Source organism: Halichoerus grypus, chromosome X (assembly GCF_964656455.1).
Source record: "Halichoerus grypus chromosome X, mHalGry1.hap1.1, whole genome shotgun sequence".
Classification (NCBI taxonomy): domain Eukaryota; kingdom Metazoa; phylum Chordata; class Mammalia; order Carnivora; family Phocidae; genus Halichoerus; species Halichoerus grypus.
In genome coordinates, this window is record NC_135727.1 from 114,325,419 (window position 1) to 114,349,079 (window position 23,661).

A 23,661-nucleotide genomic window follows, 5' to 3' on the forward strand; every position below is an offset into this window, starting at 1 on the left:
GAATGTCTGCCTCAGTTCCCTGTGGAAGCGGATTAAGCCAGTGTGCCTACTAGCACAAGGTTTCGAATCTAAGACTTAGAAAGTCTAGATATAAGATCCTGGATGATTCCATTCAAATCCCACTGGATAGAGGCTGACAGATAGAGAACTCCCAGAACTTGGTGGCAAAGACAAGACTGACAAGGCACGCCCTTGCGAAATCTTTTCTAAGACACACTTCATTTTAATTACATTTTATAATCATCAGGGGACTAGGCTTGACTATGCTTTGAGTAATTATACAACATTGCACTTAATACAAGGTTGTTTTTTAGAGGTGAAATTAAAAAGCCATCAGATCCTGGAAAAGCTTAGAAGGGAATCATTCTGCAAGGGGCTGGAATAGGTGAGCAATACAGTATGGCAGCTGACAGCTTTCTTCTGCCCCCAGCTACCTACTCTTTTAAATGTGTTTTCACCCTGTGAGCCGCCTGTGACCACTCCTGGGAAGAGATGAGCTATAAAGTCTGAAGACAGACAGGTAACTACGTGGATTTCATTGCTTACCTAAGCACAATTTTGTGGTCACCAAAAAACTAAGTAAGTAATGTTTCTTTTTTAAGGTGGTGCACGGAGCCTGGCTGAACATATTTACTAGCCTTTGAATTGTTCCCAAGATACAGTTCTTTTTTTTTTTTGGTCGATTTCATATGCTGAACTGTTCTGTCCACAAACGTAATAGACTTAGATGTAACTACCACATTTGATATTTTATGCACAGCATCTTCAGTAATGTGTTGTAATGTAGTTGTTTAGCCTACGATAAGTAATCCCACACAACTTAGCTGTTAATTTAAATGTTTAAATTTAAAGCCTAAAAATAAATTATGGGGACCCCTGGGTGGCTCAGTCAGTTAAGCGTTTGACTCTTAAGTTTAGGCTCAGGTCATGATCTCATGGGTCATGAGATTGAGTCCCGTGGGCTCTGCGATCGGAGGCAGTCTGCTTGGGATTCTCTCCCTCTGCCCTTCCCCTGACTTGCGCATGCACGTGCGTGCATGCGCGCGCTGCCTTTCTCACTAAAATAAATCAATCTTTAAAAAATTATATAGTGGGCCATCAGAAAAAATAATTTCATCTAGAGTGTGATCAACATCTTTCCCTTTTTTTAATACTCTAGAATAAAATACAATTCCTTGGCATTCTGTGGCCATCTGTATATCTTTTTTAAAGTACATTTTTGGCACAGCCCCGTCAAATATCACTTTCTCCAAGTCCAAAAAAGCTGCTGTACTCAGAAACAGGCCCATGAATAAATGAATAACTTAATGTAGGACAACACAGGCATTTCAAATCACTGACAAATGAATGGACAATTTAATCAAGGGTATTGGGACAAATGGTGATCACAATGGAACAAAACAACCTCACACAACTCCTAGCATACCAAAACCAAAACAAAAAATCCCCGAAAGACCCTTCCTCAATCCTACCAAAAAAAAAAAAAGAAAAAAGGATGCTAGATAAATGAAAGAATTAAGTATGAAAAGCAGAAGTTTAAAACACTGGGGGAGGGAAAAAATATATATATATATGTAAGATCAGGCTAGGGAAAAGTTTCTAAAACAAGACCAATAAACACAAACCATAAAGGAAACAGACTGACAAATATGACTACAATAAAAAACTCATGTGCATCAAAAAATGCCATGAATAAATGAAAAGATAAAGCATGGCCAAAGCTGGTCTCCTGATGATTACAAAATGTAATTAAAAAACAAAGTGCAGCTTAAAAAGATTTCACAAGGGCAGACTGGGAGTAGATACTCGTAACCATACAAGCAACACAGGATTATTATCCTGAAGATATAAACACAACAGATCAACAAGAAAATAAAAGCTCAATAGCCAAATGGACAGAAGACATGCATTTTTCCAAAGAGGAACACTGGCTAGCCAATTAACTTATAAAAATGTGCCCGACCTCATTAGTAAGTAATCAGGTAAATAAAAACTTAAACCATTACCATTCACACCTCCGGGCTGGCAAAAATTTTTAATTCTAACAATACCAGGTGTTGGCAATGGAGGAACCTCAACTCTGATGTCCTGATCGTGCGTAAATTGGTACTTTGTGTAAATTTCCACTTTGGAAAGCAATTTAACAACATCTAATAAAGTTGAAGCCTGAAGAAGCAAACCTGTGAGAAGGTCCTGGAAGAGTGGTTTGTTTTTAAATGAGTCTACCACGAGGTGCTATTTCTAAAAGAATTGTAAATTTAAAGGCCAGGAGCCAAGCAGTAGGGGGTAGCAGATAATTAAAGAAGAGGTGTAGGTCACCTGACAAATGTTGCCAAGTACCTTTCTAACTTCTGATGATTTTATTAGCCCTTCACATGCAGTGTTGTTTTAAAGGGGTGATGTTTTTAAAGGAGCTCTTTGGCGCATAACAGAAACCCACAATAATGTTATTTTCCAACTTCCCCATTGCTTTTTTCCTAGTAACGTTAATGTAGCATTCTGATTCTTCCATGAGGATGTTGCCGTTAGTCTTCCAAATTTTGATGGCCTGTGGATTTCAGCCAGGTTAAGTGCATTTGTTCCATGAAAGAGAAAGCTGGTCATCTCAGTTTTTTGGTTGTTAATTTCTTTATATGTCAGTGCCAAGTTGAAACATAAACTAGTCACTATTCTTACTGTTAAGTTGAATCACTTGCTAAGGCTTTTGTAGGTTACTGGGTCTTTCATACCCAAACTATCAGATACACTATCTTTTTGATGATTTACATTCCATAGAATCTCCTTTGATCATTTATATTTTCATTCTCTTTATTGGGTACTGTGTGCCTGCTCAACTCTGGGGATGTCAAGCTCCTTAGCGCATGGTTCTTACTCTCCAGGAGCTTATATAATAAATATCTAAACTTAACCGATTTTAACACACAAAGAGTTCACCCAAACCTGCCTTAAATGAGTCTTTCTAGGACACATCAAAAATACCCAACCTCCGTACTGCCCTCACTTAATTATCATTTAATATAGCCAGTTACCTTGAAGATGTGTGGAGAAATTGGGAGAGAAAAAAAATGAGCATTTGGGAGAATTACTGGTTTTTTAAAAATTAAGTAAAACCAAATCTGAATAATTGTTCTTGGTGAGTATAAAGACTGAAGAGGGCGTGGCACTTAGAATTCCTTAAGATTCTACCACACGATTTCTTGTAAAGGCAGCAGTGGCCCAAAAAACTTGAGTTTGGCCTCAGTGGTATAAATTATGACTTTGCATAACTCATTTTTTGAAACTTGATTCTTGCTGGTAAATAATAAAAAGCTAACATTTGAGCCCTTACTCTGTGCCAGGCACCAATCTAAGCCTCACAACGACCCAGAAGAAAGTTGCTATGGATTGAATGTTTGTGTCCCTCTACATTCCTATGTTGAAATCCTAACGCCCAAAGTGATAGTATTAGGAGAGGGTGCCCTTGGGAGGTGACTAGGTCATAAAGGTGCGGCCCTCATGAACAGGATTAGTACCCTTATAAAAGAGACCACAGAGAGCTCCTTGACCCTCCCACTACATGGACACAGAGAGAAGAGAGCCATCTATGAACCAGGAAGCTGGCTTTCACCAGACACTGAATCTGCCAGCACCTTGATCTTGGACTTCCCGGCCTTCGGAACTTTGAGAAATAAACTTGTTTATAAGCCACCCAGTGTATGGTATTCTCTTCTGGCATCTCGAATGGATGGAGACGGAGTCACCATGATTATTCCTATTTTACAGATGCCCAAAAGATGGCCAACATCCCAGAGCCAGGAAGTGGCAGGGCCAGGATTTTAAGCCAGTAGTCTGGGCCCAGAGCCTCTGCTCAAAATCACCTTCACATTCTGCACCCCATGAGTAAATCGTATTTGCAGGAGTCAGCACTGCTTGTCGTGAATGTGAGGAGTAAACTGTAACATCACTAAGTATGTCTGAAGCACTATTGACTTCTAGTTCTGGAAATTTATAATGGTTTCTCAAGCCAGGTCTTGATCCTGCTACTAAAAGCAAGGAGTGAAGTAACAATGCTGACTTGACTTCCATGTGCAACAATTCAGTCTTGTGTTTCAGGCTCCCTAGTTACCAATATGTTTGCCAAATGGCACCTTTCCTAAGTTTCCTGAATGATGTTCCTTCCAGGGAGCCACTGACTTTGGCATCTCATAGCCAAGTAGTATATCTTTACAATTCACAGTACTATTTTACCTTATGAGGCACCTGTCAGTGCTTTGCTTTTTTCCTTCAAGATTTTACCATCTCTTCGCTACTAAGAGGTCATCTGTTGACTGCTTCACTCAAAATGCAATACAGGGTTTTAAGATTCAGTCTTCACATATTTGTCAGTTAAGATGGACAGTCTGTGCTACTATCCCTGAAAAAGACATACTTCCTCGCCTCTCAGCCTTGGGCTTGGCAATGCAATGTGCTTTGACCAACTGGACAGAGACAGACCTGAAACAGAGGCTAGAGATGTGCCCCATCATTGTGCTTGCCCTCCTGTCTTCCGCCATGAGAATATGTCTCAGGTAACCACTGGTCCAAGGAGGATGAGAGGCGTGTGGAGCAGACCTAGACCCAAAATACAGCTTGGAGAAAAGCTCAGCAGAGCCCAGCCTGGATCAGCTGAACCCCAGCTAACCCACAGGTGGGGGAGAGAGAAATCAACACTTGCTACTATAAACTGTTGAAATTTGAAGTCGGCTTGCTAGGCAGTATTACTGCAGTTAACAGCTGACTAATACAGAATAAGCCCTCCTCCGTTTGCCGTCTAATTATCTTGAAGACCACCTGTATTCATTTCCCGGGACGAATGTAACAAAGTACCACAAGCTGGGTGGCTTAAACAACGAATTTATTGTCTCACAGGTCTGGAGGCTAAACCTCTGAAATCGAGGTGTCAACAGGGTTGGTTCCTTCTGAGGGCTGTGAGCAAGAATCAGTTTCATGCCTTTCTCCTGAGGCATTCCTTGGCTTGTAGAATAATGTTCTCCTGTCCCCACAATGTACGTTTCTGGGTCCAAATTTCCCTTTATAAGGATACCAGTCATATCAGATGAGGGCCCACCCTAATGACCTCATCTTAACTTGACCACCTGCAAGGACCCGATTTCCAGACAAGATCATGTTCACAGGTACTGGGGGGTTGGGACTTCAACAGCTTTTGTGGAGGACACGATTCGACCAGAGCAGCAGCCCAGATGTCCTTCTGGTGGGGGAGAAATAAGACTGGAAGGGCTGATGGCCTTTGGTTAAGGCAAATCTAAGAGTTGATCTTTTTTTTTTTTAAGATTTTGTTTCTTTGAGAGAACCTCAAGCAGACTGTGCTGAGCGCGGAGCCCGACATGAGGTTCGATCTCATGATCCTGAGATCATGACCTGAGCCGAATCCAAGAGTCAGACGCTTAAAAAGGCTCATCCAGGCGCCCAAGAGTTATTCACCTTTTTGTAGAGCTGTAGTTGGGATAAATAATTGGGTTTTGCTGTCTTCTTCTAAACGAATGGAGTTTTAAAAACCACTTGTATAAATCACCTCCATCCCTACCCATCCCCTAGTGAAAACCTGTGTTTTTATAGCCTTCACCTTACGAAGTCTATGCTTACTCCTGTGTGCTTCCGTTTCCTGCAGCCCTCATAGTGTGCTGTTGTTTTGAGCTGGTGTTCTGCTTATTGTTCTTTGCTCCTTAAGAGGCTGCCCACAGGTTTTCTTCCTCTACACAATGCCCTGAATAGCCCCCAAACATTGTCTTCCGAGACCCCCTACACAGAGGCTGCGGTGGCCAAAGCGGCCAATAAGTGCTACTGAAAGCTCTGATATGTAACCTCTAATCCTTCCCCTTATTATTCTTCGCATTTTGAATAAACCTGCAAAAGACCCAACCTGGAATTGAAATTTGTTCTGGGTTTTACTCTCCACAGAAATAAACAAACTTAACCTAAACCCATGAAATCAAAGCACAATCCAGGCTTCAGTAAGTTACATGTTTAGTTGAATAAGAAGTATAATCCCTTATCCTTGTGTTGAGAACCTTCTAGCTGTCGGGGCAATGTCCGCACCCTGAACGGGGGTTCTCCATATCCTTTCAGAATTGTGAGGACAACTCGAAAATTTCGACACTGTTCCTTGCCTCAAGGTCTCCACTAATTGGCCTCCATCCGCTGCCAATTTTTCAAATGCTGGGGGTGTAAATGCCTTTGGTTTGGGGAGTATTGGGAGCTTAAAATCAAGCCCCAAATTAATGGTTTATCCAACTGCCTTTTTTTTTAAGATTTTATTTATTTATTTGACAGAGAGAGAGACAGCGAGAGAGGGAACACAAGCAAGGGGAGTGGGAGAGGGAGAAGCAGGCTTCCCGCAGAGCAGGGAGCCCGATGCGGGGCTCGATCCCAGGACCCTGGGATCATGACCTGAGCCGAAGACAGACGCTTAACAACTGAGCCACCCAGGCGCCCCGATCCAATTGCCGTTTTAACAAAATCCACGAGAACATTTCTAACCCTTGGAACTCAAACAGAAACTCACTTGAGCAATTACGGCAGCAACAACTATTACTTTTGAGGCTACCTGACACAATAAGTTGATATTCAAAACATTTGGATTCAGCAGTGGGCCATGCAAGAGCTTTCTGCATCTTCCTACAGGGCCCCCCATCTTTCTTTCCACTTACAGCACTCTCGCTGAGAACTACTCCGAGCGTGGTCCGCACCCGGGCAGCACTGACGTCAGCCGACTGGACTGTGAGACATGCAGACTCCGGGGCCCGGCCCCAGACCTACTGATCAGACTGTTTTTTAAGAAAATACAATCAGGTAATCCTTCTGCGCACTCAAGTTTGAGAAGCACTGCCCTCTTTTTTCTATTCCTGTTTCTGAATAGCAGGACAACTACTGTTCCAGCTGAACCTTTTAAAGTCCTCAGCCAGTTTTCCTGTAGAACTAATAGTTTTTTTTACTGTGATCCTACTTGTAAACCTAAAATAGTATAATGTGGGGCTCTTTGCCTTCAGTAAAGAGGAGGCTTCAGGCTCGCTCTCCCTCTCTCCATTCCTCTCCTCTGCCACAGACCTAGGGAAAGAAAACAACCAGCCTCTTCATGCCCTGCAGCATCTTAGCAGAAGCTCAGGAACAAACATCTCACAGCAAAGAAACAGTGGTGTCTTTGAAGAGAGATCTCTGCCCGAGACCTTTACCCTCTAAGCCAGCAGGACCCACAAGAATCCGCAAGTGGATGGAGAGCCAACTGCCACACGATCCTCGTCCTCTTGCTGGCTCAGCCTTCATGGTCTCTGGCGGGGACCCTGGCAGGTACTGTGTAGGGAGTCAGAAAGCCTCAAAACCAGTGTAGCCGTTAGGACTTCTGCCTCAAGAGCATCGCATCCTGTACTAGATCTTAAAAGCAGCACATACTTATTTGGGTCCCTTGAGCCTTATTCCTCTTAGGTTTTTGGTTCTGTGTCCAAAAACCTTGCTATCGTGTCCATCAGGCAGACGGGAGACCAATTGTGCCAGGAGCACCCCTTTCTTAATTTTTTTTTAAGATTTTATTTTAGGGGCACCTGGATGGCTCAGTCAGTTGAGTCTGACTCTTGATCTCAGCTCACATCTTGATCTCAGCTCACGTCTTGATCTCAGCTCATGCCTTGATCTCAGGATCGTGAGTTCAAGCCCTGCATTGGACTCACGCTGGGTGTGGAGCCTACTTAAAAAAAAAAATCATTTTACTTTAAGCAATCTCTACATCCAACATGAAGCTCAAATTTAGAACCCCGAGATCAAGAGTTGCACTGTCCACCAACGGAGCCAACCACGCATCCCTATTTTTTTCTTAATGTTTGTTTTACTTGGAAAGAATTTCAAACTTAGAGAAAGGTTGCAATAAGGACTTGAGTAAATTTAATACCAATACAATACTTGTATCGAAAGTACCGTTCATATTCCAGTTTGTCAACTGATGCAATAATCCCCTTTAAGCATCTTTCCTCCAATATGGGACCCAGGGTAGGGCCAGGTGTCACATTTTGTTGCCACATCTCTTCAGCCTCCTTTAATCTGGAAACCTTTTCAGCCTTTTGTGTCTTTTGACATTAATACTTTTAAAGAACACAGGCCTTTTTAAAACAGAATATTCTCCTTTTGGGTCTAATGCTTCCCCGTGATCAGATTCAGATATGCATTCTTAGCCAGCCACAGGGCTGCACAGGTGGTGATGGGCCCTTCACAGAGTACTGGACGCACGTATGTCCATCTGCCCCTTGTTGGTGATTTTGATCACCTGGGCAAGGTGGTGGTCAATTTTTCCATTATCAAGTTGTTTTCTCTAGCAGTAAGTGGGAGGCTGAAGAAGGGCCCCCTCTGGATGTCTACATCCAAATCCCAGAACCTTCTCCGTTACTTTATGTGAATGTTTCCTTATATCACAAAAGGAACTTTGTGGCTGTGGGAAGATCTTGAACTGGGGAGACGGTGGATCACTGGGGATTATTATGTAATCCCAAAGGGGCCTTACCACAGGGACACAGACAAGTCAGAGAGAGAAGACAACGTGAAGACAGAAGCAGAGGACACTACAGAGCTGGCTCTGAAACTGGAGGGAGAGACCAGAAGCCAAAGCGTGCAGATGGCCTCCAGAAGCTAGAAAAGGCAGGAAAATGGATTCTCCCCTCAACTTTCCAGATGCAACCAGCCCTGCCCACACCTTGATTTGAGCCCTGTTACGACTAGTTTCAGACAGGCACCTGGGTGGCTCAGTCGTTAAGCATCTGCCTTCAGCTCAGGTCATGATCCCAGGTCCTGGGATGGAGCCCCGCATCGGGCTCCCTGCTCAGCGGGAAGCCTGCTTCTCCCTCTCCCACTCCCCCTGCTTGTGTTCCCTCTCTCGCTGTGTCTCTCTCTGTCAAATAAATAAATAAAATCTTAAAAAAAAAAAAGACTAGTTTCAGACTTCTGATCTCCAGAACTGTAAGATGATAAATTTTGTGTCCTTTTAAAGGAAGGAAGTTTGCGGTTAACTTGCTAGAGCTACAATAGGAACCTGATACAGAACTCATAAGCAATCTGTAGGAGATGCTTTACAGCCACATAAACAGGCTCTTTGTCAAATTTTCCCCAAGATTTTACATCAGTGGGTGACTTCTGCCTGATTCGGTCTTCACTGTGATGATTACAAAATGCTAATTTTTCAACTCCAGCACTCACAAAACATAGTTGGCACTCAGCATTCTATGGTAAGCACGTTATGTTTATGTGTCCCCATTTATTTGTACATGTTTTCCATATACCCTCTGACTTACAATTTTTTTTCAATGGCTTGTAATTCATTACTATTCTTAACTATTTTAGTGCACAAACCCTTCTGGATTATCCACTGGAAGCCAAGGGCCAGGCTGTCCTGTGGTCTTGCTGCCTGGTCTCCGTGGACCGGCACTGGGACCCAAGCCATGGCCCAAAGCAGACGCCTGGTGCAAGAATTCCACCTAATGGGTGGGGAGTCACCAAGGACGGAGACATTCAAGAGTGTAAGTTGACAGTGGACCACAAACAGGAAAAAAAAAAAAAAAGAAAACTCACAGATATGGCTGACACCAAAATGGCCGCAGATCTTCATGTCGTTCAGTTTTACGGTCTGAATGCTGTACACCTTCCTGAGTTTCTGTGCTTCTTCAGCCCTTTAGGGCACCAAGGAGGAGCCCAAAAGACACAAGCCCTAGTGAAAGGCCCCTTTCGCCAACACAGCACTTTCACCCATACTGGGACGGTACCCTCACTTGGGTAGGGTGGACATTCTTGCTCCTTCTATGTGTGAAGGTGCAAGGACTTCTCCCTGTATCTCTGTTTTTCTTCTTGAACATACCCAACCCTGTGTAATGTCTTCACACCAGCCTATTTCCTCCATGCTCCACTTGGAAAATGCAATTCCAAGAACTCCCTTTACGGCGCACTTGAACCTCCTAAGTGCCTACTACATGCGCAAAGCGTTAAACAAACGTGACCAAGAGGGACCGGGTCATGGCCGTTGGAGCGTACATTCTCGCCATCTGTCAACCAGACTTGGCCTCAAGAACTTGCCTCCTCTGCCCCCAGACTTCAGTTAAAAACCTCCAGCTCTTACAGGGCAGTCAAAACCCATACCGAGGTGTATTCTTTCTCACCAGGGCACACTGTCTCTTCAGACGTTAAACGTTTAAACATATGTGGACGATACGTAATGAAGAATATTTAATATGCCTTGAGGAAAAAGTAGAAACACTGAGTGTGAAGGGCCTGCACAGGGCGTGTTGGTAGAAGCTCCCCCTCAGCACTGGGAGAGAGGATGGGGAATTTCGTGTTATCAAATTTAACTCGCACAACCGAACGGAGGCAAAGGCAGAGTTGTCTAGAAAGTAGAAGACATGGAATGTAGCCCAAGGAGCATTTCTGTCCCTCTGCAATGAATTTAGAGCTGTCCGAATCACTTAGTGGAGAACCTAAATTACCAACATAATCATCAACCTATCAGGGGCAATCTCTCCTAAGTTAACACCCGAGTCAAAGCCCTTGTCTATGGAGACCTGCCCGTTGCCTGTATTTATAATCCTGGGTTTTCATCTCTAGCCAGTGGGGTGGGACAACCCTCCAGGCTTCCCTCTTGGGATATTGGAGGGCTTCTGTCAAAACAGACCTGGCTTGTTTAGCTTGCTTTTAATTTCTTCTGCTACATTCCTGAGCAAATTGGCCAGAGAGGGGCCTGTTCCCTGATACTTCATCATAAAGCCGCTGCTCACTGAAATGGCCACATCACTGGCTGCCGCCCAGGGACCGCATCTGCATTAATGAGCTGGCCAGGGCGTCTGCGAGACCCCCAGATACAGGAGATAAGCATACCTGTCCAGTCACATTTATCATCGGATTTCCCAGGGAAATCACATCCAAGAGTATTCAAAAAGCTTTCCAAAAGCACTGGGCTGTTTCTTGCCCATGTTCTATTTCTCATTTTTGAAATAATGAGTAAAGCACGAATCAGTGGAATGACGGCAGTAGGTAATTGAGATTTTAAATGGTTCTGGCCGAGAGGAACTGATCTGCCAGCACTCATTTGAGGTTCTGACAGCAGGGTGAAGGGACCCAGCTACCCCTCCCCACCACCTAAACACAATCAAACAATGGAAGCAAACACCGTAGGCTAGAGGTTCTTAAACTGGGACCTATGGACAGAACTGTGTGTCCCTAACTTGAATGGCAAAACATTTCTATCTTTACCTGCACTAACCTCTACCGGAGCCGTAGCACTTCCTTTAAGCACGAACGTAGGTAACAAACCATATTAGTACTGCCAGTAACTAGGACTCTGTCAACAAGAGAAATCAGATGCATTCTTAACCACATTGCACTTGCTGCAGGTCTTATAAATATTTGTGTCCATTACTACTCCCAAAATATGGTATCTGATCCACCACAAGATCCAGCTATGTAAGAAGTTATGACAGCTCGAATACTGACATTAATTTTTAAAAAGCAATATAACTCGTTTCCTCATCATCAATCATATCTACTTTATGTATTAAAAAACAGGTTTCAGCAAGCTGCCAAAGGAGTCCAAGGTACAAAAAGAAAGGTTAAGAACCCCTGTGGTAGGCTTACAGATAGCCAATTCGGAATGCTGGAACGCAGAGTCAAATCGTGACTAGCTGTGGGACCCCTGAGGCACATTTCACATCTTGACTACTGGCCCACTCGGTGATAGGAACACTGAATTCACAAAGCTATTTTCAAACTGTGCAAGATAATGTAAATAAAAGGGGTTTATTAGCCCAACGCACAGCAATATAAAAGATTATTTAGTACAAAGACACGCAGCAACAGGGTGATAGAAAGAGGCTGAGTGTTTCTTCACGGCCACATAGCGGCTCCTATCGTCAAGCAATGCTGCCCAACCAGCGTCTAGAACAGTGTCACAGCAAGTGTTATTCCAGACTGGGTGAGGAGCACAGCTGTAGTGTCAACCAGCAGACAGCTTGCTTCTCGAAGAAGGTCTTGCTAGGAACAAGAAATTCAGCTGAAGTAAACAAAGTGCTTAGAAACCAAGAACGGGCCGAAGGACCACATTTTGAGGAGTGCTGCTCTCGAGGCTCAAATACAGGTCAGGGACATGTGACCTCACACACACACTTCCTGTGCCCAATCCCAGGAGTCATGGGAACGGAACAAATATCATCCATCTGAGACAGACGCAAACTCCTATTCAGTAATAGTTAACGCAAGCAAGGGGGTGATTATTCAACTGCACCGGAAGTAGTAGGCACCGTTTTATTTTGACATCAGCACTGCTCTAGCCCAGTAAAAAGTTAACCCAGCCTTCCTCCGCCCACCATTACTGGAGTTTTTAAGATATTCAGTCACCCTCTCCCTCTGCCCTTCCCCAAGCTCGCTCTCTCAAATAAAAAAACTTCATTTAAAAACCGGGGGGGGGGGGGGGGGGGCGCCTGGGTGGCTCAGTGGTTGAGCTTCTGCCTTCAGCTCAGGTCATGATCTCAGGGTCCTGGGTTTGAGCCCCACATCGGGCTCCCTGCTCAGCAGGAAGCCTGCTTCTCCCTCTCTCACTCTCCCAGCTTGTGTTCCCTCTCTCGCTGTGTCTCTGTCACATAAATAAAATCTTTAAAAATAATAATAAAATAAAAACCGGGGAGGGGGTGCCCGCCGGGGTGGCTCAGTCGGTTGAGCATCCGACTTTTGAGCTGGGCTCAGGTCATGATCTCAGGGTCATGGGACCGAGCCCCACATTGGGCTCTGCACTCAGCAGGGAATCTGCGTGTGATTCTCTCTGCTCTCTCAACTTAAAAAAAAAAAATTGCATAAAATATTCAATCACATTTGTAGGAGAAAGCAGCATTTTTAAAAATAAACCAATTCTTGATATCTGCTCATGTGTTGAATGGAATTTCTATTATAGCCAGTATTTGTCTTTAATTAAAAAAATGGCTGTATGATAAGATGGTATATTGTTTGATTATATATAGATCATATAAAGCATAACAGCCATTAAAGTAAAATAATGGTTTAGATCGTATTACATTTCCTTAAAATGCAGCAAAAGTAGAGGCTGTTTTTAGCTATCACAGTTCAGTTTGCCTTAACAGTTACAAAGATGTTCAAAAACAAGCAGGCATCATCCTTTCTCCAATACAAAAAATGAGCAGGGTCGGAATCTACCACATCACCCCCAACAAGTATCTCGTTTCCTTCTTGCTCCCATACCGCACCCCTCACTCTCTCCCAAATGCATCCTCTATGGTCTGGCCCAGCCCACTCCACCTCAGTTCTAACTCTCAGCTCTGGGCGGGACGAGTGTGTCATTAGACTCAGCACTGGCTTGAGCCTTGGCACCAAGCTCGCCTTCAAGTATAAAGTTATGCCCCACATATTAGTAACACCATATCCAGACAGCAAATAGACTTAGTTTCTTTTCTAAAATGGAAAAAAAAATCCAATTCCGTTAAGCTAAAATGGTGTTCTAACGGTCATAATACCACCATTTTGAATCTCACACGGTAGGCAAAAACAAAGCCTTTGCAAAGCATTACAGAAGAGTCTGAGGGGGTAGGTAGGATTCTTAATGTCCACCAATGCTGCTTTTAAGCTCTATGCACAAGAAAAATATTTGCTGAAAGCCGATCTAGTTCCAACATGACTAACTCTCCCTTTATTCTGTTACGGTTTCTTCTCCCATGCCAATCCAGTAAAAAAGTAAAGTCGGCATGCACTCACTTTTTAAAGAATATCCATTAGAGAGGCGTCTGGCTGCCTCAGTAGGTAGAGCATGCAATTATCTATCTTGGGGTCATGAGTTCAAGCCCCACGTTGGTGGAAATTACTTAAAAATAAAATCTTAGGGGCGCCTGGGTGGCTCAGTCGTTAGGCGTCTGCCTTCGGCTCAGGTCACGATCCCAGCGTCCTGGGATCGAACCCCGAATCGGGCTCCATGCTCAGCCGAGACCCTGCTTCTCCCTCTCCCACTCCCCCTGCTTGTGTTCCCTCTCTCTCTCTCTGTCAAATAAATAAATAAAATCTTAAAAAAAAATCTTTAAATGAACAAACAAACAAAAGATACCCCACCAGGGCGCCTGGGTGGCTCAGTCGTTAAGCTTCTGCCTTCGGCTCAGGTCATGATCCCAGGGTCCTGGGATCGAGCCCCACATCGGGCTCCCTGCTCAGCGGGGAGCCTGCTTCTCCCTCTCCCACTCCCCCTGCTTGTGTTCCCTCTCTCGCTGTGTCTCTGTCAAATAAAAAATAAAATAAAATCTTTAAAAAATAAATAAAATAAAATCTTAAAAAAAATGAAAACAATGATTAAAAAAAAAAGAACATCTGTCAGACAAACCTATCTTGGGAAGAAGGATGTTCTGGGTTGACTCTAATTCTATCTCAAAACACACACTGAGTATTTCCATTTTTAATGCTTTGCTTACTGCAAATTCACCATAAATGAACTCAATCCCTTGATACAGCATAAACCTTTTATGAAAACAATATAAGCAGTGATGTCTAATAATCGCAGTCAGTTACATCTCCACCCTTGATGTGGCTTGTCACCCACGTATACACTACACCAAGCCGCTACTTGCCTGCCCTTCCTTAGGGGAGTTTACACTCTCTTGTTGCGGGTCTCTCCACAAACTAGCATCCTATCTCTGTGCATCTAAAAATCTTAAAAAGTTTCACTGCAGCAATCCAAAATGATCTTTATTTCCACATCTAATACACCACTAAGAGTGGGAATAGAAATAAGCTTCTGACTTTCAACTTTACAGTAAGGCCAAATCTTTTCCTATCCTCGGGTCAATTTTATAATGAAGAACTGGTGAATGTAATAGGTTGTGTATCATTTACCACGGCGGTAAACGAAGTCATTACTACTGTTCAAAAAAGGCCGAAAGGCCATCCCGTTATAAAGAGATAAATGGCGCTGAGTGATAGAATAGAACTAAAAAAAGACCAGTAGACACCTTTGTTCTGTGAGATCAGCAGTGAGAAAGTAGGGACCTGGCTGAAATAAAACAACAAACACATGAAATTTCTCATTTATAATTTTAATCGAAGCATTGCTATTCATTTTTTTCTTAACTCTTTCTTATAAGCACCAAATTTTAATAGCTAAGTCAATTTTGGGGGAAAAAAACACCATCAAAGAACTTCCCTCCAGAACAAAACAATGATGTTCATTCCTCCAAACAACCAAATTCAAAGTCTACCAAAACAAAAACAAAAAGCCCACACACACACACAAAAGTAACAAAAATCACATTCTAGGGGTTCAGTGCATTTAGCAGCCTTCGCTGTGCTGTCTAATCATCCTTCAGCTGACTTTCAAAAAAATTAACACCCTAGCGCATCAAAATATACATTTTCCATTTGCTTTGTTTAAATTAAAAATAATAATTAAAAAAAGAAAACTTGAAGGAAATCACAATCAATTGCCTGACTCATTTCGATGTCATATACAGCATGTGAAGGTCAGGAAGGCTATTTGCAGCACACGTGATTAGGAGAGATTGGTCTTCAAGGTTTAGCTTTCTTCCAAACAGTGTAAAATACCCACCTGGACAGGGAGTCAAGGAATAAGAGCAGGTAAGTCAAAGAAGAACAGGCAGCACTTAAAATTTGTTTGCTGGCCTACAAATTGGAAGACGGATGAGTTTCATGGTTCGAAGCATTGCGGCGATGAGCATTAAGGCCTCTTACCAAGGCCACTTTACGGCCTGAACGCCTCTCACCTGCGACCAGGACGCCAGTGGGGTGAAGGGAGCAAAGTGGAGAAAAGGCTAAAGGCATGCAAATATTCCCTCCGGTAATGCTACTGCTTCCTAGGTTTTAAGATGTTTTAGGGCATCAGTAGGACAAGGAAGGGTGGGAGGGAGGTGAGAGATTGGGAGGGTGGGGGAGGGCAACAGGGGTGGGAAAATGAGAGGGAGGGTGAGAGAGGAAGAGAAAAAGACGAAAGGATGGAGGGGAGCCAGAGGGCAGAAGCCTTTTCTCCAATTGTTATCAAATGATTTCTACAGTCTCTCAATATATAAACAGATCTGACTGTAAAAAATGCTCCAAAAGGAAGCCATGATGAAGGTGGACGGCTGGGGGGTGAGGGGGAGGTCAAGGATCTCCTCAGGCCATGGAAGAAAATGGCTGCCCCACAGACAGACCGCTCCCCTCCTTCCAGGGTGATCTAGGGGGCTTCCTAGGGCCTGTGTCTCTGTCAGAGGCTGCCGGGGGCTTGCAGGCAAGGACTTCCCTGAGGGCCTAGTAGTCACAGGATCCTAGACAGCAACGCAGACTGCTGTGACAGGAAACTGGACTTGGCCACCTCAGATAAGGAAGTTTTTATATCTGTTGACCAGAGTCCGCCTTTTAGGAGAAAGAAAAGCATTTTAAATTTCCACTGACAATCCTCACTCTGGTTTTTCTCTGGGTTCCTTTACTAAGGGGAACTAATGAAGAACACCAACATTAACTCTGCAATCCCCAGCATTATTTTTAGCTCGTGGTTTCTAGTGCAAATCAGGATCAAGTGGAGTGTAGAAACTAATATTAAAGTGGGGTTAATTTTAATATAAAAGCAGAATGAGCATATTCATTCTTTTTGCCTGCTGCAGCTCAGGGGTGCTTTCGACTAGGGCTTCTGAAGCTTTAGATGCACATCAGTCTCCAGGCAGGCCGGTTAAGATGGCTGCCCAAGCCTTGGCTCCAGCCTCTGATGGGTGGGGCTTGAGAACCAGCGGGGCTTACTCAGTAGAACTACCTGGGGAGCTATGGTAGGCCATGCCCCAGAAGCTGAGGGTGGGACCCAGGAATCAGTATTGTTTTAAAGTTTCAGGAAATTCCAATGTGCAGCCACATTGGAATACCATGGCCTTATGGAGTAAAGAGCGAATCCCATTTATTATTGGATTCAAATGTTGAAGTGGCATGGGATTTACTTGGGTGTTGTGATCTGACAACACAGTGTTTTGGTCTAAGGATACAATTCCAAGTATGAAGGAACACAGACGATCTCCTTTGAGAATTCCACAGGACAATACAGGCGCCCGAGCTGTTCTTCATAGAGCGACAAGGCTTCTGTCAAATTGACACAGTTACCCTAAATCAAAGAAAGAAAAGCAAACAATGGGATTCTTGAGTCTGAGGGCCCCCCGCTCATTTGAAGGTCTCTAATAAACGAAAACAATTTTAGCTTTAGATGAAAGTTCATCTTTGAAAATGAGATAAGGCTTCTGTACTTTGACAAATTGCATCCAGTTCTACTTATAGATCCATTAGCTCATTATTCTTCTACCTCATTTACCAAGCCATTTCAAATTATTCAGAGTCTGAAGCGACAGAAAGCAGGGAGACCACTTTCTCACTAGTAATGCAGCCATTGTATCAACACCACACAATTAGCAAAGGTTCATACACATCGCCATTCAAAATGTTTGCCCAGTCGTCACCACGGTGTTGAGAATGAAGTATCAGAACGATAATGTTCTCAATTTCCAGAAGGGCTTAAAACTACAACCCTAATCTAAGACAATGACACAGAACTATATTCCCATCTCCATGCTTTCCCCCAGATATGTGATTTGCAGGCTTATGAGAACAAAAGTTTATTCAGAATATATGGACTAAGGCTAGCCCGCAATTCCACTCCTTATCAAACATCTTCTCCTGACTTCATTGTTCTAATTTTTCTCCCTTTCTTGCCACCACTTTTTCAGCTCCCCCCAGCAGCCAGGAGCAGTCAGGGAGAGACAGCGAAGTTGGGGGGGGAGGGGGGCGACCGGGAAGGTTTCTGCTTCCGGACAACCAAGGATAAACAGAGTGACCCGCCTCTTCACTTACTTCCTGCCTAGAACCTAGAGGGGACATTGGAAGCTGCAGCAGCCGCTCTGTGACCACGAAGGAAAAAAGGGTGAATGAAATGCAGGCCAAGAACCGAGCAGAGCTATGGGTGCAGCATCTGCGTAGCTCCAGGGCAGTGCTGCTGCGGCTTTTTTATTTTTGTAAAGTCATCTCTCCGCCCAACGTGGGGCTCAAACTCAGGTCCCCAAGATCAAGAGTCCCACGTTCCACTGACTGAGCCAGCCAGGCGCCCCTAAAGCAAAGCTTCTTAATCTGTAATGTGCATGTGAATCACAAGTGATTTTCATTCCGTAGGTGTGGGATAGGGCTTATCATTTTAGCACAATTTCCCCCAAGGGCTTTTCATAATGGGTACTTAATACCACCTATTTCCTTTTAACCTCTGAAGTTCTCAACATTCTGAAGACTACTGAATATATGTGCTGATTCTATTTCTTCTTAACAACTTCACTATCAATGAGCCTCAGAACAGCCAAGTACAATGTAAAATGAAAATCATTTACAAATGAAGGCATCCTGTGATGTAAGCATCCCCACGGAGGGCATTTCGAAACCAACCAACCAGCCACAGGCAAGTGGGCAAAAAGAACTATTCTGAGAGCTACCCTCAGTGGTTTTAACTTAGCACATTCGCTCAGCATGACATCGTCCTTCAGTGCCAGCCTGTTTAGTAACCCATCATCTAGGGTCCTGCAGTGGGATTTGGCCAAAGTGCCCTTGGCCAGTATATAATTTGGTTTCAAGATCAAGTTCACCATGAGAGTATATAAACACCACACGTGTAATTTAAGGTTCACAAATAGAAAACACTGCCTGGATGTTTTTAGAACACATCACCACTGGGGAAGCTATAGAATGGAAAATGCCACCTAGGTGCACAGTTCAATGGTTTTTCTTGCCATCTTAAAATTGACACCACACTCTCTTTATTGAGGTCATATGGGAGGACGTCATTACTGAGAATGTGGTAAGGATATAGGAAAGTTTCAATTTGTTCTTCCTCAACATTGTCAAAAAGCAGTTTAAAAAAAGAAAGGAAAAAACCTCACCACAAATGGAGACCTACCCAAAAAAAGTAATGTGATACATTTTACTTTCCTGTGTTTTTAAATGGAAATACATTTCTTTCTTTTCTTAAGAGAGACATATTGGATCTTTGCTGCCGTAACGGTGCGCATGAATGTCCTGGCAGATGTTCTCAAGAGCACTAACAATGCCGAGAAGAGAGGCAAACGCCAGGTACTTAATAAGCCAGGCTCCAAAGTCAATGTCTGGTTTCTCACTGTGATGTGCATGTGACTCACAAGTGATTTTCATTCCGTAGGTGTGGGGTAGGGCTTATCATTTTAGCACGGTTACATTAGTGAATCTGAAATCACTGATGATCACAGAGCTGGGAACACTGTTGTGAACCTCACGGGCAGGTGAAACAAGTGTGGAGTCATCGGCCCCAGATCTGATGTACAACTCAAAGATCTAGAAAAATGGCAGAAGAATCTGCTCTCGCCACACCAGTTTGGTTTCACTGTACTGACACCCTCAGCTGGCATCATGGACCATAAGAAGCAAGATGAAAACACACAGGAGGGAAAATCCTGGGATTCTTTTTCTAGGGATGTAATACATATGTGCAAATAAAATGTCTCAATGGACAAAAAAAAAAAAAAAAGACATTGGAGATGCAGAACAAAAACCCAATAGCAGAGAATTAAATACCTCTTAAGGATGGGAAGGGAATCACTGGAGGGGAAGGCATTCTAAGAGGTGAATACCAATTCAGTAGTTTGGTCAAAGTTTTCCTTGCCCCATGTTACGTGTGGGTAGGTGACACTTGTTTTTTTACTTTATAGATTTCTGTACTGTTTTTATTTTTTATTATTATTTTTTTTAGAGAGAGCATGGGGGTGGATGGCGCAGAGGGGGAGAATCCCAAGTAGGTTCTACACCCAGTGCGCAGCCCGACGTGGAGCTCAACCTGAGTCAAAATCAAGAGTAAGACACGTGGGGTGCCTGGGTGGCACAGTCGGTTAAGCATCTGACTCTTGACTTAGGCTCAGGTCATGATCTCAGGGTCGTAAGATCGAGCCCTGCGCCAGGCTCTGTGCGCAGCAGGGAGTCTGCCTGAGATTCTCTCCCTCTCCCTCTGCCCCTCCCACTCGTGCTCTCTCTCTCTCAAAAAATAAATCTTAAAAAAAAAAAAAAGCGTCGACACTTAACCGACTGAGACACCCAGGCACCTGTTTTTATCTTTTAAATTTTACAGTTAGCAGCATAAGATTTCTGTAATGTAAAAAAAAAATAACAGGTCCAGAAGAATACATTCTTAACAAGTTCAAAAGCAAGGTAAACAATATAATGATTTAGGAAATTACACATATGTGAAACATCTATAAAGAAAAGTACAGGGGCCCCTGGGTGGCTCAGTCGTTAGGTGTCTGCCTTCGGCTCAGGTCATGATCCCAGGGTCCTGGGATCAAGCCCCGCATCGGGCTCCCTGCTCCGTGGGAAGCTTGCTTCTCCCTCTCCCACTCCCCCCTGCTGTGTTCCTTCTCTCGCTGTGTCTCTCTGTCAAATAAATAAATAAAATCTTTAAAAAAAAAAAGAAAAGTACAAGGGGGCTCCTGGCTGGCTCACTCAGGAGAGTGTGTGACTCTTGATCTTGCAGTCATGAGTTTGAGCCCCACATTGGGCACAGAGTTTACTTAAAAAAAAAAAGAAAGAAAGAAAAAGAAGAATACGGGAATAAAAAAGAAATGGGTTACCTTCTGGAAGGTGAACAGGAATTAGGGAGGAATGTGGATATGCCAAGCGAGGGTACTAGTAACGTCCACTTCTCAAGTGAGGGGGGTTGGTATTTAGCATAATCATTTACAAGAATGCCACATACATAATTTTGTATCAAAGAACCTCTAGGGTTTTTCTTAGTGGGAAGTGGGGAAGAGAAGGGAGGGAGGTCAAGTCCCAGGACCTGTCTCTTCTAATCTCTTAAAAGCCGATCTTCCTTGGATTCAAACCCACCGGGCCCACCAGAGCCAGCTCAATTCCCACCCGCTCCACAGCGCAGCTCTTTGAAGCCCTCCCCATATAGACTTCCTATAAAGCATGGGTCTGCAAACTTCTGTCAAGGACCAGACTGAAATTGTTAAGGCTATGCAGATCACACAGTCCTCACCACAACTACTCAATGCTGCCCCTATAGCATGAGAGCAGCCAAAGGTAAAATGTCATGAATGGGTGTGGCTGTCTGCCAAGAAAATCTTATCAAAACAAGCAGTAGGGGAGATTTGGCCCATAGTTTGCAGACCCCTGCTTTCTAGAATGTGTTAAAAAAAAATCATTTCTAAACATCAGGCCAAAAAAATCCATTCATAAACAGTTGTCGGTTTCCCTCGAAGCTTCCCAGTATTTTCACCAAGTGCAAGGCCTAGGATTAATCACCATGGGGGCGGTGGTGTCTTCGTGCAGGGAGAAAAGAAGGAAAACAGGATGGACTGAACACCAAATCAAGGTGTCTCTTAGAGTTGCCAAGTTGATTTCAGCATTATTAATCTCAGATCCCATCAACTCCCCCGGGCCTGCATTAAAATGCCTCCTTGGAAGAATAAAGTTAAGACCTCTCTACTAGTTTTTGACATTAAATATACTAATGCTTTTTAAAGGGGTGGGGGAGGTCTACCGAAAGCACTTTAAGAATTACAGGGACCGGGGCGCCTGGGTGGCTCAGTCGTTAGGCGTCTGCCTTTGCCTCAGGTCATGATCCCAGGGTCCTGCGACTGAGCCCAGCATCGGGCTCCCTGCTCCACGGGAAGCCTGCTTCTCCCTCTCCCTCTGCCTGCCACTCTGCCTACTTGTGCTCTCTCTCTATCTCTCTGTCAAATAAATAAATGAAATCTTTAAAAAAAAACAAAACAAGAAGAATTACAGGGACCATAGTGCAATACCACCCAAGTAAATGTTTATCTTCTGCTTATGAATCAAGGGATTGTTGTACCAAGTAAAGAGACTCAGATCATCTTCAGAATTTTCTTCAGGGCTTTAGTAGGTTATATATATGTAATATATATTTTACATAACAAGATATACAAACTTTAAGCTTTCTTTTAAATTTAAGAATCCCATAGAGAATGAGAAACAAACAATTTGCTTCCACCTGGTGGTAGGAGCTCATACTACAGGCAAAGCAGTTTATGAAACTTAGGTTGATAAATTGGCTTTCCAATGAAGACTCTCCTAGAGGGTGAGAAGAGCGAGAAGTCAAAAAAAACCCCAATCCCAATCTGTGTCTCCATCTGGTGGCAGCAGCGCATACTACAGCCAGAGCCCAAGGTTGCTCAATCGGACAGTGGGCAAGGGGGACACGCACGGACTCATGAATTCCCAAGAGATGACAGGTCAGCTATTTATAAGCTACTGCTTGAAAGAACATAATTCAGTTACGACGTTCTATCCTTAACAGATATAAATTTCAATAAAATACATGCAAATTTCAAAATATACAATTCTCATTGGGAGTTTTGGGAAAAAACAATTAAGTAGTCTACCTGTGTAAAGTATTTCCCATCCTGTTTCAGTACTTTCATTGAGAGGTCAAGAATCAGTCTGAGAAACTCCCATGTGGAATCTGGATGTTAAAAAAAAATTTTAAGTTATATAAAATATAGGTTTGCATTCATCAGAAACAACATCTAACAAGTCAAATATCCACAACAATACCCAAAAAAGAAAGAAATAGCCAAGAGCTTAAGACCCAATATTCAAGAGCTCATTCATGAAAATTTACTGTCGTTTTTGGGTGTCCTGCACACACGTGCACATACTCAAGCAAGGTCAAAAGCAAATATTCATGTGCTTAGCACTGCTTTAACGATACCAATAAAGATTTGACCAAAAAGGCAGTGGCTGAAATCTGAAAGACAACAGCTTAAGGGGGAAGCAGCGACATCCCAAGAGAGAAACACCAAGAGTCATCACGTGGGGACTCAGTCTGCCAGCTCAGCAGGAAGGCAAGATTATAGGAAAAAAACACTAACACCGAAATGCCACACCAGCAGTTGATTTGGAGCGTGTGGTTTGAGAATGGGGAATTATCTCTGGTGTTGCAGAGAAAGCTCACCAGTTTGTCCCAGTACAGGTTAAAAATCACATAAAAGAAATAAATTCTCAAACAAGCTAATTTCTCAATGATGTAATTGTGAGTCATTTTATGTAATGTTTCTCTCCAACGACTGAGTAAATTTGCTCATTCAGTGACTGAAATCCAGCCATCTTTTCCACTGTGGGCCTCAGCTGAACGACCTTGAAAAAATTAAGGAACCAATTAAGGAGACAAGCTCTGAGATCCTTCCATTCTCACAATGCGCCAAGTAAAACATTTTCATGAACATTATCTTGGTTATATAAGAAAAAACAGAACCTACCTTCTTCTGGAGATGTGGAGATTGGAACGGCTGTCAAATCATTAATCACATAATCAAACTCTCTCCCTTCTTTGGCGTACCTCTTCAGTACTGGAATACAGTCTTCTATTAGAACCTTCCAAAGAGAAGAGGAATAGATGCACGTGAGCTGACGCATGTGGGTGGAAATATTTAAAGCCTCGTAGAGGAGGGAGGAAAATGCAAACTGCTGCTGGGATCCAAACAAAAATGACTTCCATCCATGCCTCTTAACAGCGACAATTCAGTGCCTGCTAGAGGCTTTGTCTGCCTTCTCATTTAATCTAAGCAACAAATCTACAGGTACCATCAGTATCCACAGTGTACAAATGGAAAAACC

The 23,661-nt window shown here is 43.4% G+C and overlaps 1 protein-coding gene across 1 annotated transcript in view; it reads right to left on the reverse strand.

The window, feature by feature from the left end:
- Positions 1-15,064: 15,064 nt before the first annotated feature.
- SMS (spermine synthase) overlaps positions 15,065-23,661 on the reverse strand; it is a 48,381-nt gene continuing 39,784 nt past the window's right edge. The window contains exons 8-11 of the mRNA XM_078065246.1: positions 23,304-23,418; positions 22,428-22,507; positions 17,010-17,125; positions 15,065-15,589 (exon numbers count right to left, since the gene is read on the reverse strand). Coding sequence (XP_077921372.1) covers positions 15,550-15,589; positions 17,010-17,125; positions 22,428-22,507; positions 23,304-23,418 — 351 coding nt within the window. The 3' untranslated portion in view covers positions 15,065-15,549. The remainder of the gene's footprint in view (positions 15,590-17,009; positions 17,126-22,427; positions 22,508-23,303; positions 23,419-23,661) is intronic.